This window comes from Olea europaea, unplaced genomic scaffold, assembly GCF_002742605.1.
Source record: "Olea europaea var. sylvestris unplaced genomic scaffold, O_europaea_v1 scaffold1251, whole genome shotgun sequence".
Classification (NCBI taxonomy): Eukaryota; Viridiplantae; Streptophyta; class Magnoliopsida; order Lamiales; family Oleaceae; genus Olea; species Olea europaea.
The window spans coordinates 239,945-253,499 of NW_019229949.1; the positions used below are offsets into that span (position 1 = coordinate 239,945).

The 13,555-nt window shown below is 36.8% G+C and overlaps 1 protein-coding gene across 1 annotated transcript; it reads left to right on the forward strand.

Moving 5' to 3' along the window:
• The first annotated feature begins 773 nt into the window (after positions 1-773).
• LOC111374436 (probable monogalactosyldiacylglycerol synthase, chloroplastic) lies at positions 774-12,872 on the forward strand. The gene is made up of 8 exons (XM_022997102.1): positions 774-1,374; positions 1,694-1,866; positions 2,799-2,960; positions 3,037-3,178; positions 5,060-5,284; positions 12,008-12,070; positions 12,195-12,269; positions 12,492-12,872. Exons 1-8 carry the CDS (start codon positions 892-894, stop codon positions 12,723-12,725), a joined length of 1,557 nt encoding a protein of 518 aa, XP_022852870.1. The 5' UTR covers positions 774-891; the 3' UTR covers positions 12,726-12,872.
• Positions 12,873-13,555: the final 683 nt, after the last annotated feature.

Consider the following 13,555-nt stretch of genomic DNA (forward strand, 5'->3'; position numbering starts at 1 on the left):
TTTTTTTTTTCAAAAGGAAGAAATTAGTGTTTAAATTTTTATTTTAATTATACAATCAATCTCCAATCACATAAACTGTCCTCAACCCCCTTTTTTTTTTTTTTTTCAAAAGGAAGAAATTAGTGTTTAAATTTTTATTTTAATTATACAATCAATCTCCAATCACATAAACTGCCCAAGTCTTCTTTAAATTGTTATATAATTGTAGTAAAAAATGTCATTCACTTTAGTTATTTAGGCATGTACTCAAGTTGAGAGTTGAAATAACAACTAGCTTTCATAAGGTTTGACAGTTAAGAATTATATGATTATTTATGTCGTTAGACGGATTTATGTCACTAAAGATTAATTGTAACTCCATAATAAAATTTGTAGAGCAACTTACCTTTTAAGAGTTCTGCCATAAGAGAATTTTTATTTTTTTATTTTGTAAATTGAATGAGCATTAGAGTTCATATTACCAATAATAATTTGTTAGCCCCCGTTTGGTACCCTTTTTTTTTTAAATGCATTTTTCTTTTTTTTAACCTCACGTTTTTTATTAAAATAATATTATACGTAAATTAAAAACTTTTCTTTAATTTTCAACCACACATTACTCATCAAATTTAGTATTCTAAAATATATTTTTACATAAAAATGACTTTCAAATATCCACATAAATTCACGCAATATTACAATGTTTATAACATTACTATTATATTTCAGTCCCCCACTAGATCCTCTCTTTGTGGCTCTTAACCCTTCTCCAAATTCCCTCCGTCTCCGCTTCTTCCTCACTCTCTGGTAGTGTTCTGGTCCGCGTGTGTCTTGGTTTTCCTCGAACAATCAATTTTTGTTGCTATACAAAGAAAACCCACTCCTTAAACCCACACACAAACACCCCCAAAGATGCAGTCCTCAACTGTGACTCAAGAACCCACAAATCCCTTTGGTTTTATTTCCAAATTGGGCTCTTATCTAGTCAATTATTCTAAGCTTAATCGTGATAGACCCTCGGTATTCTTATCCAACTGCTTGTATTTTGATGCTAAGAAGAGGACAAAGGCTGTGGCTTCATTTAGTTTGAATACCAAGGGTGCTTCCTTTAGCATTAGAAAAGCCTTGAATCAATTCAACAAAGCAATTAAATTCCACTGTGAGAGAATCCCACTTAGTTTTGCCTCGGTTCGGATTAACTCCAGTGAGAATAATGGGTTAGGAGATGATGGGAATGGTGTTTTGGAGGAATCAGAGGGAGCGCCTGTAAATGGTGTTGAATCTGGAATTCCGAAGAAAGTTTTGATTTTGATGAGTGACACTGGTGGGGGTCACAGAGCGTCTGCTGAAGCCATTAAGGCTGCTTTTAATGAAGAGTTTGGAGATGATTATCAGGTCAGTCTTTGATGGATTCGAATAACTTTTATTGTTCATTATTCTGTGTAAGTTCGATGAGCGTTTTCTGGGTATACGTAGACTGTGGAACTGTGAAGGCAATAAATATGAAATACAAGTTTGGGGGTATAGGGTTGAATACAACGGTTAGATAAATAAATTTGTCTGCTAAGATTTTAGAGGAGATGTTCAACTTGATGTTATGGCTGCTATTTGCATTTGAAATTTGTATGTGAAAAGCCTTTGTGAAAATTTGAATTCAGTCTCACAGTTTAGTTTCCTCGCTATTACTTCTTGATTGTGTTATGTTCCATTGCAGGTGTTTATTACTGATCTATGGACAGATCATACTCCATGGCCTTTTAATCAACTGCCAAAGAGTTATAACTTTCTTGTAAAACATGGTTCACTGTGGAGAATGACATATTATGCTTCTGCTCCGCGTGTTATTCATCAATCCAATTTTGCTGCAACGTCGACTTTTATAGCTCGGTGAGGTTATTTCTAATTGTATATAAATTCATGTGACTAACATGTGGATGTAAGTGACTAGTTTTTCCTTGATGGTTACACTCGGGAATAATTTACCTGTGAAGTCAGCAAACATATAATTTTCTACTATTGAAAATCATTTGGTTTACTTAGGCTATTTGGTTTCTTAAGCTTATAAATGACCTGTAAATGGTAAAATTTGTATGTTCCTAATTGGTAAATTTACATAATTTAGCAGTCGCACCCTTTTTAAATTGATCCCTATTTACCATTTCATGTTTTCTTGTCTGTTTTCCATTTATTGGAAGAAACGTTGTAACAGTTTTGTATTGTTTATGCTTGATTCGACACTTTTTTGTTTAATGGCATTGATTGCAACTGAATCATAAACGCACATTTATACCAAATTTTGGTATGTGGACACATGCAGCAAGATCTTGAACTGTGACATTACCATGCACTCTGGTGTTGAGCTAGGGCCAATATCCACATATTAAGCCCTTGTTTGAGACCCCTTTTTTTGGGTTAATAGATTTTGGAATGGTGATTTTTTTGGATAATATGTGGTTATAAAGTAGGGAAAAAAAACATGGGCTGAAGTGTAAACTTATTTTATTGCAAAAATGTATGGTTCAAAATGAGTTTTGGGAAAATGGGGCTCAAACAAGGGTTAAAATTTATTTGTAGCTTTATATTTTAGTCTTTAGAAATTGTGTCATGTATTTAGTCCTGAACTAAAAGTCATGGATTTGACACCATTACATAAACATATGCAAATCCCTGATGGTCCTCTTCCCCTTCCCCCTTCCCCCTTCCCTTCTCCTTGTTAATTGAGTTAAATGTATATATATTTGTGATTTTTGTCTGCTAAAGCCATCTTATTAATCTGATTTACAAGTTCTCACCTTCTTTTACACTCTTTAAATCCATAGAGAGGTTGCTAAAGGATTGATGAAATATCAGCCAGACATTATTATCAGTGTACATCCTTTAATGCAACATGTTCCGCTCCGTATCTTGAGGGCGAAGGGCCTCTTAAAGAAGATTGTTTTCACCACTGTTGTAACGGATTTGTGCACTTGCCATTCTACATGGTATGCTCAGTAGCCATTTTTTCCTCTTATGGTAGTCTTAAAGTTTGTTTGATTTATTATGTCATCTTGTGAGTAGGTTTCACAAGCTTGTAACTAGATGCTATTGCCCATCAGAGGAGGTGGCCAAACGAGCATCGAGAGCTGGTCTTAAGCCTTCTCAAATGAAGGTTTATGGCCTTCCTGTGCGGCCTTCATTTGTGAAGCCTATTCGCCCTAAGGTCGTGTTCTTTTCCCATTTTCCCCCCTTCTGCAAGGCATACATTTTGAATCTTCTCCAGTTTTTAGCTGTTTATCTTTGCAGCTGATAGAGTACAGAGGTTAAAAACATCCATTTGTATTCTAATCATTCACCAAAAAATTGGTACTTTTTTGAGTTGTTATGAGATTTAATGGATGAAAACAGCAAACTTGGTTCATTATAGGTGTTATGGGATAAAATCCCACACTGAATGAGGGTTTGGACTACTCATCTCAATAAGGTTGACCTTTTAAGATGAAATCACAAATCTTAACATAGTATCAAAGTCCATTAAGTTTTAATGAGTAATTCAATCCGATTAAGTCTCCAAAAAATGAGCACGCGAATTTCAAGATTAGTTTGCTCAAACAAACCACCATCTTGTAGGGCAGGACATGTTAAATCTCCACATCGAATAAAGATGAAAACATAGATCAATTTATAAAGGTTTTAGCTACTTCTATTAATAAGATTGACATTTTAAGATGAAACAACTCCTCTTAACAATAAGCTAGTGAGCAATATCTGAATCATATAAGTTAGAACACCAAAAGGTAGGTTTAATATTAAGTTAAAGATAATTGGCATTACCTCTGAATGTGCATGGCTTAAGATGTTATTTTTCACACGATATGTATTTTTCCCTAACTATTGTTGCTTATACTCGGCTACATCAGCCATAACCACTTCCAGTAGGAATCACTGCAACCGACATTGTTTAATTTGGTGGTCTAATGGAGGGTGATGCCAGAATTAGTGTATTAAAACAGTTGAATTCCACAATCATTTAGGGTGATTCGCCCTATTTCGCCCAAGATATGAGATGGAACTTGGTTTGAAGCATGGTCTGTAATAGGCTTTGGATCCATTCAAATCATCATAAGTGTGGCCGGGTACACGCTTGACGGTTTGCAACTCGGTCTCATAAAGGAGTTAATTATCGTCATTGAGGCCTTTTGCTCTAATAAAAGATATAGCCCTATGGATATAGTGTATTCTAGGTCTTTGACTTTTTCCTAGTGGAGATGTCTAAAGTTATAATCGGTGAATATATTAATTGAGATAATTGATTACTTTCTGATTCTAGAAGGTTCTACCCTCAATGAACCAGTGAAGTTGGGGAAGTAGAACAGGTGTAGTCCATTCTAAATATAATTGTTGGGAAGGCTTGTTGAGTGGAAAGAAATGAATGACATTTCTGGACTTTTTATCTTCTACCATTAAATATGCTTCATCACAGTCCAGCTCCTCCATAAAAATGAAAAGGAAAGAATAAAACCACGTGTGAAATTGGAGGAAAGAGAATGAAACAAAAATGCTGAGCTACAGTTCTAAAGTTTAAGGTTAATTTGCCTGTAGACTTTTTGTCAGTGCTATCAATTGTACATTGGTTTTCAAGTGAACTTGGGCATGGATATGGTGCTTGCTTCTTCTCCGATCTTGTTTCTAGTGAAAACAAACAAAGACAATTTCCCTGTATCGCTCAAAAACTGCTTGAATATTGGTTTTTCCCTTTCTATTATGCAATGTATACTGTACCTCCTTTGTTCTCCCTTTTGATCGCTTTTTTGCTCTTTCTTCTCCTTCTCTCTCTCTCTAAATTCTGGACTGCAGTTGGTGATAACTTGGCTTCTGAACTTTATATTATTTGCTTGTAGAGTTTAGTGGTGCAAGCTTCTCTCTGTTGGCAGGGATTATAATTTTGGAAGGAGAAACACGAGTTTTCTAGCATTTTTGTGGCTTTGGAATATGACTGGACATTGTAACTTTATCTGCACAATCACCACTGGATTGCAAGCCTTTTGTGCCACGTTCGAAACATAGAACACTAATATCCGACTGTTTTGTATTGGATTTATAGGATGAACTTAGGGAAGAGCTTGGAATGGACAAGTACCTCCCTGCTGTTTTGCTAATGGGAGGTGGGGAAGGAATGGGTCCCATCGAGGCTACTGCCAGAGAACTTGGTGATGCATTATATGACGAGGCTCATGGTGAACCAATAGGTCAGGTTCTCGTGATTTGTGGCCGCAATAAAAAGCTCACCAGCAGATTACAGTCAATAAATTGGAAGGTTCCTGTCCAGGTAACAACTCCTAAGAATTTCCTACAATTGGCATTGTAATAACTCATCATCAAATTATGTTGTGTAAAGAGGCAATAGCATTCACTCCTTTTCTGTAGGTGTTTGAATTGTGGCATCTTATGCAAAATGAGATTGTAAATAGTCAGCTCAAGTTTATTATGTACCATAACATCCAAATTCTTTCTTATGCCACTATCATCTCTACTTCTTAGAAGATTTTATTTTATTTTATTTTTTTGGCTATTTTTTCATTTTTTTGAATTATTTCTTTTATTCCTTCAAAAGTCAGCCCTTGTTTGAGCCCCATTTTTGCCAAAAAATGTAATTTTGAATAGTGTATTGATGAGAAATGTGTGGTTAAAAAATAAATAAAAGTTTTGGATTTGCGTGTAATATTATTTTAATAAAGATTGTGTGGTTGAAATATAGTGAAATCACTGTTGAAGGATGTATTTTGATATAAATAATGGGGCTTAAACAAGAATTAAATATATGCCTGAGATCACAGATTACATTCTGCTAGCAAGGGTCTCTCTCTCCCTCCTGGAAATGTAGCCTTGTGGATAGTGCTTCTGTTTTGACTTTGGATTCCAGTGGGGCAAACCCGAAGAAAAACTGTTACCTATTTCTTTCAAAAAAGAAAACACGTGGTAGTTGCATGCATGCTTACATGTACATAATAAAGGGCGACGTGCATCTGCTTGCATCTTTTTCTTTCTGTTTTACATGATATTCAAGTATGTTGGAGACATTTTGGATTTGATATTTAAGGGAGAAGGCTGCTATAGAACTTAGAATTATGATTGGAACTTTGGAAAAAAAGACACTTATGGGCAATTTCTTAGAACTAGCATGTGTGATGCATTAGGAAAATCAATATAATTTGCATACTAATACAATAGGTCAAATGTGTGGGAGATAATGCGAAAGAATTAGAGAAGCACGATATAAACCTTTGTTACATAGATAGGGAAAAGAATAGGAATGGGCCAGGAAGAATCTTTGATCTGATTAAAAAATGAGGTTGTAGAAGTTAAATGGGATATGATAATATTAGTTAGACTTCTTACATGAGAAGAGTTGATTAGTGTTATAGTGCCTATTCAAAAATAGGATTATGCCAAGGCATCAATGCAATAATTCTGGGAGGACATGTTTGGTTTGATTCAGGCAATTCCTGTTCATGATATGATCTTTATTAGGAAGATTTGAGTTGTCACGTGATGAAAGCTAACTCAAGTTATCAATGAGTGCATGAAATTTTTTGGTTTAGGGGTGGGTCAAGTAGTAGTACTACTGAATTTGGGTTGGCTTATTGAAACCGGGCAAGAAGTAGAATGGAGAGATCATAAAAGAGAGAAAACTGTAGTTGTCTTATTCCAGCCGTGTACAATTCTTATATAGGAGTAGAATACATACCAAAATAGTAAATATATCCTATATCTACAACTAAGGAAAGAATATTATGTTGACTATAATAAATTGACACATAAGGAAACAAATAATCCATCAAATCTCCAATAATCTTCCGGTATCTTCAACACTCCCCCTCAAGCTGGACGATACAAGTTGAACAGTCCCAACTTGTCCACCATCTTCTCAAACATGGGTTTAAAGAACCTTTCGTTAATAAGTCTACAGCCTTTTTAGATGAAGGCAAGTATACCATACATATTGTCCCAGTTTCTATCTTCATTTTGATGAAATGTCTATCAACCTCAACATGTTTAGTCCTTTCATGGTGAACAGGATTATGAGACATTGCTATGGCTGCCTTATTGTCACAGTAAACTTTCATAGGCCCATTTTCCTGAAAATCGAGTTCATCTAACAGTAATTTTAACCACATTATTTCACAAATTCCATGTGCCAAAGCTCTAAATTCAACCTGAGCACTTCTACTGGCTACAACTAGTTGCTTCTTACTCCTCCAGGTTACTAGGTTTCCCCATTCAAAGGTGCAATAGCCTGTTGTGGATATTATGTCCATTACTGATCCTTCCCAATCAGCATCTGTGAGTGTTTCAATATATCTTTCTGAATTCTTTCTGAAGTAGAGTCCAAGGCCAAGAGTACGCTTTAAGTATCTCAGGATTTGGTAAACAGCTTCCATATGCTCTTTAAATGGAGCATGCATGAATTGGCTCACAACACTAACCGCAAACGCAATGTCAGGTCTAGTGTGTGACAAGTAGATAAGCTTTCCTACCAGGCGCTAATATCTTCCTTTATCCACTGGTGAGCTTCCTAAACAATCCCTAAGTTTATGATTGGGATTTATTGGAATATCTGCCAGTTTACTTCCTAGCATACCCGTTTCTCTTAAAAGATCCAAGACATATTTCCTTTGTGAAATGGAAATTCCACTCTTATTTCTTGCAACCTGTAGACCAAGAAAATATCGTAAAGGGCCTAAGTCTTTTATTTCAAATCCAGCTAAAAGTGCTTTCTTCAGCCTCTCCATTTCTTCATAGTCATCACCCGTTAAAACTATATCATCCACATAAACAATTAGAATGGTAATCTTTCTGTCTGCCTTTCTGTAGAACATAGTATGATCAGATTAGGCTTGCTTGTATCCTTGTTGACAAACAGCATTCATGAATCTACCAAACCAGGCTTGTGGAGATTGCTTTAGCCCATATAAGGATTTGTTCAGTATACAAACCTTTCATTGGATCTTGGCTTCATCGAACTCGGGAGGAAGTTCCATATATACTTCTTCTTCCAAGTCACCATTCAAGAAGGCATTTTTTACATCCAGCTTTTGAAGCTTCCAATCTAAATTTGCTGCTAGTGTTAGAAGGACTCTCACTGCATTTAATTTTGCAACTGGAGCAAAGGTTTCCTGGTAGTCAACTCCATATGTCTGCGTATATCCCCTTGCTACTAACCTGGCTTTATAACGTTCTATTGAGCCATCTGACTTGTATTTGATCGAGAACACCCATTTGCATCCAACGGTTGACTTATCCTTAGGTTTTTCCACAATCTGCCAAGTTCTGTTTTTATTCAAGGCTCCCATCTCTTCCTCAACTGCCCTTCTCCATTCTGGAATTAATAAGGCTTCATGAACAGATGTTGGTATCTCAATTGATGACAGGTTTGCAGCTAAAGTCCGAACTGAGTTGGATAGATGACTGTACCCTATGAAGTTGGAGATAGGGTGCTGTGTACAAGATCTAACTCCCTTTTTGAGTGCAATAGGAACATCCAAATCATTAGTAGAGTCATTTTGTGGTGAAGAGAGATTACCTAACTCCAGATCAGATTCATGGTTTTGCGGTTGGACTGTGGGGTGTTCCACGTTTTCAGGATTTCTCCTCCTGGAATAAACACGTAGCTCAGGTACAATTGTAGGTTGTTTGTCTCCCCCTGTCATTGAACTTGGTTGTATAGGGGAGTCAAGACTGTGCGGAGAAGGATTAGTGGGTGAAATTTCGTTTGACATGGGAGGTCTTGATTTTGTTATGGGTGTTATAGGTATTTGTGGTGTAGTTTCCCAAAAATTCCCATCAAAATTTCCTCCATCGTCACGATCCTCCCCCTGAGGGGAATTTTGGGAAAAATAGGGAACATACTCAAAGAATGTAACATCCATAGATATGTAATATTTACGAGTAAATGAGGAATAACACTTATACCCTTTTTTTGACGGAGAATAGCCCAAGAACACACATTTTTTAGCTTTAGGATCCAATTTAGTACGGTTGTGATCGTGGATATGAGTGAAGGCGGTACAACCAAACACTTTTAGGGGTATAGAGAGTATAGATCGGATTTGTGGGTAAGCGTTTGATAGAACCGTTAACGGAGTTGTGAAGTTATGTATCCTTGTAGGCATTCGGTTTATGAGATGGCAGGCAGTGAGAACTGCATCTCCCCAAAACAGTTTTTGAATATGACTAGTAAACATAAGGGCTCTAGCGGTTTCAAGGAGATGTCGATTTTTTCTTTCTGCAATTCCGTTTTGTTGGGGAGTAATAATACAGGAACTTTGATGTAGAATACCTTTCTCAGTGAGAAAATTTCCTAATACTTGATTAAAAAATTCCCTCCCTTTATCAGTTCGAAATTTTTTTATTTTTGCATCAAATTAGGTTTGAATCATAGAGTAAAAGTTTTTGAAAATTTGCGCAGTTTCGGACTTATCGTTAAGAGATAAACCCAACATACTCTCGTATGATCATCCGTAAAAGTTATGAACCAGCGTTTACCCGTAAGTCTCTTAACCCTAGATGGACCCCACAAGTCACTATATATAAAAGTAAAATGTGATGACGATTTATAATCATGGGACTGAAAAGAAGAGCGAGCGTGTTTAGCTAATTGGTAAATATCACAAGTAAACATATCTTTATTGCTAAATAGAGATGGAAATAAATGTTTGAGATATGAAAAATTCAGGTGACCTAAACGACAATGCCACAACATTATTTTCTGTTCTCGAGAGATAGACTCGCAACTTGTAGTGTGAGCTTGTTTATTCCATTAAGCGTCTTCTTGAAAATAGTATAGTCCCCCACATTCTTTAGCAAAGTCAATCTTCTTCCTCGAAGTCAGGTCTTGAAAAGTACAAATTGACTCAGAAAAATTGACACTGCAATGCAAATCTTTAGTTAATTTGTTGATAGATAGAAGGCTACAAGATAAATTCGAAACATGTAAAACAGATTTTAATTCAACATATGGAGTAAGTTTAATAGTTCCGATTCCAGCAACTGAAGAAAGTGACCCATCGGCTATCTTTACTTTCAAATGTCCAGGACACGGTGAGTAAGAGTTAAATAATTTAGCCATCCCATCATGTGGTCAGTGGCCCTCGAATCAATAACCCCGTGCTTTAAGTTACCTTTGCCCGCTACAGTAGACATACAATTACCTCTTTCAGCCACTAAACTAGATGTCGGGACTGAAGGAGTGAGAAGTCTATATAGTTGCTCAAGTTGGTCTTTGGTAAGAGAGAGAGAGAGACATTCTCCGATTGGGTTGCAGCCGACGAGTGGGTTGTGACCGGTGATTCGGCCGAACTCTGTAGACCGGAAGAGCTACGCATCAGGGTCTCCTCGCGGTGAACCAAATTTGGTCTCCCATCACTTCGGGTCCATGGCTTTTGGTTCGCGGAGGTCGGCCATGAAGAACCCAGCACCGGTCGGTTGAATGGTTGGATCTATTGTAGTGTTCGCACCAAGTATTATTTTTTGTGGCTACCCGTGATGGTTATTGTCCATGAGCAGTAAGGGCAGAGGTTTCCACTGAAGATTGCTTGGAATCTCCAAGCATTACACGTTTCCGACTGGCCTCCCTGCGCACTTCTGCAAAAATTTCGTCAATTGCAGGGGTTGGCTTCATACCTAGTAGTCTTCGACGAACTTCATCTAATTCAGGGACCAATCCGGCCAGAAAATCATATGTTCTCTCCTTCTCCACCTGCTTCTTGTACTTTTCAGCATCCTTAGGCGTATCCCAATTAATTTGCACGAACATGTCGATCTCTCTCCACAGCCGTTGCAGGGAACTGTAATACTGTGTGACATCCAATTCACCTTGGCGAAGATTTCGGGCTCTGTTTCGGAGCTCAAACAGTTGGGCAAAATTTTCAAAGTCTGAAAAGCTACTGCAATGGCATCCCAGAGTTCCTTCGCCGTTGAATAATATAGATAAGATTCCCTAATATCCTCTTCCATTGAATTAACTATCCAAGCCATTACCATGGAATTCTGAGCATCCCAGGTTGCATATGCAGGATCATCTTCATTCGGTTTTGGTGTAGTTCCAGTCACGTATCCAAGGCGTCCACGACCACGAATCACCATGAGAGCAGTTCGAGGCCATTGCAGATAGTTATTGCTGTTCAGTCGGGTGGTAGTGAGTTGAAGGGAAGTATTTTCAGCCCTGGGAAAGTAATTTGAGGTCATGCGTGCACTTGTAGAGTTGGGTTCAGAGGTTGTTGTAGTGGACCTGGATTCATCATCTCTGCGTGCCCCTTTCATGGTCAATTTTTTCATCCTACCTACTCAAGAACCCTAGGCTCTGATACCATGAAACCGGGCAAGAAGTAGAATGGAGAGACCATAAAAGAGAGAAAACTGTTGTTGTCTTATTCCAGCCGTGTAGAATTCTTATATAGGAGTACGATACATACCAAAATAGTAAATATATCCTATATCTACAACTAAGGAAAGAATATTATGTTGACTATAATAAATTGACACATAAGGAAACAAATAATCCATCAAATCTCCAATAATCTTCCGGTATCTTCAACACTTATGATTTAGTACTAGTTCAAATTTGCTTCAAAAGAAAGATCACTTTTACTTTTAGAATGAGCAAAAGTTTAGTCAAACAAATTTCATCCTTCTCGGAATGTAGATAGTTCGTTGTGCAAGGATTGTGTGGTAATTTCTTGTAAGAGCTTAACCACATAATATATGTCGGTAGGGGTTGACGAGACTATTAAGAAATGGAAGTGAACTATTCAAGAGGTTCGAGTTATAGAACAAGATGATGGAACATGAAGTAAATTGATATAGATATATTGGATTCCAAATTTATTGGAAACAAGGCTTAGTTCATTGTCGTCGTAGAAAAGTAAAGGTGTGGAATATCATTTTTCTTTAATTTTTGCTCTCATCCCATATTCCATACTAACGTCCAAGACCAGATAGAACCTTAGTATGTATTTCCACGACTTACAGAAAAAGTTCTATGCATTTTTAGGTCAGGGGGTTCGTCACTAAAATGGAAGAGTGCATGGGTGCTTGCGATTGCATCATTACCAAGGTACATGGCTCTTGTCAGTAACTCAAATTTCTAGTTCCAACCTTTCTCCCAATCAAGCTTAATAAAAAAATAAAAATAAAAAGAGAACACATTATCACCCATTTGATAAATGGTATTTTTGCAGGCTGGACCAGGAACTATTGCGGAAGCTATGATTCGAGGACTTCCTATAATTCTAAATGGTTACATTGCCGGGCAGGTAGCCACAGTATTCTCTGCTATATCTCTATTTTGCCCAAAAAATCCACTTGTAGTAATTGTGTTTATATGTTTAGATCGGTTTTCTTATTTTTAAAATCCAGTTTCCTGATTGTACTGTCTAGTTCCAAACACGTACTTTGTGTATTCTATGTTCATCATAGATCGGTGTGCCCTTTTGAACATGGTATAGAATGGTAACTTAAATTCTTGTTTGCGGCAGGAAGCTGGGAATGTGCCATATGTTGTCGAAAATGGATGTGGGAAATTCTCCAGGTCCCCACAAGAGATAGCCAACATAGTCTCTCAGTGGTTTGGTCCAAAGCAAGACAAACTCATAGCCATGTCACAAAACACATTGAGGCTTGCAAGGCCAGACGCCGTATTTAAGATTGTCCATGATCTTCACGAATTAGTAAGGCAGAAAACCGTTTTACACCAGTATTGTACAACTTGAACAAAAATATCTTCGACTCAATTTTCACTTCCAAGTTCTTTGATTGAATTTATAGCTCCGGAATCCAAAAAGGTTCTTTCATTCTTCTATTTAATTCTTCTCGACAGCATTTCCTATTATAATTTGGGAAGGACCTTGTTACATGTACATCAAACTTTACATAATGAGTTACAAAATGTCACATGTCATTTTATCATTTGCCAATTTAAAATACAATCAACTTTTTCATTCAATCTTTTCCCTCCACATCATTTTATGTAATCTTTTATGTACAATTTTTATATACAAGTAACAAAATCCATTTGGGAAATAAGCCACCTTGATAAAAATGCAAGTTGTCTGTAGAATTCATTCCCAAAGCTGCATTTCTTTATTTTCGATTTGTAGTAGTGATTGTGTGTGATAGACAAGTATACATGCAAGACTTTCAGGACATGTTGGACGCTAATTACTTTATATGATTGGACAGTTTTTTGGATTGCTTTAGTTTGAGTTTCGCCTTCCCTTATTATTATTTTTTTTAAATTTATTTATGCATCAATGCTATGGAGTGCTGAGTTGAAGGTGGGGTCGAGGGCCTTTTGGGTTGTACATTTACCTTCTTGATATTGTAGAGAGTACTGTTTAGTTCACTTTACCGAATATGATGTAATAGAGTAAAATTCTCTTTATTCTATGACAGGGTTCCTATCAATATATGTTCTTATTGTTTACATTATCGGCGTGATTATCAATATACTTAGATCGGTTCTATCTTGTGATTGTAATTCTCTCTGTCGTGTTGCCTGAAAGAGGACTTGCAATCACATACAACTCAACTTCTAACTTAG

What these genes read in the sequence shown, in the direction of transcription:
- LOC111374436 (XM_022997102.1), top strand. Translation starts at nt 892, where the DNA reads ATGCAGTCCTCAACTGTGACTCAAGAACCCACAAATCCCTTTGGTTTT. An exon ending in ACGTCGACTTTTATAGCTCG is followed by an intron (nt 1,867 to 2,798) that starts GTGAGGTTATTT and finishes TTAAATCCATAG; the next exon opens with AGAGGTTGCTAAAGGATTGA. An exon ending in TGAAGCCTATTCGCCCTAAG is followed by an intron (nt 3,179 to 5,059) that starts GTCGTGTTCTTT and finishes TTGGATTTATAG; the next exon opens with GATGAACTTAGGGAAGAGCT.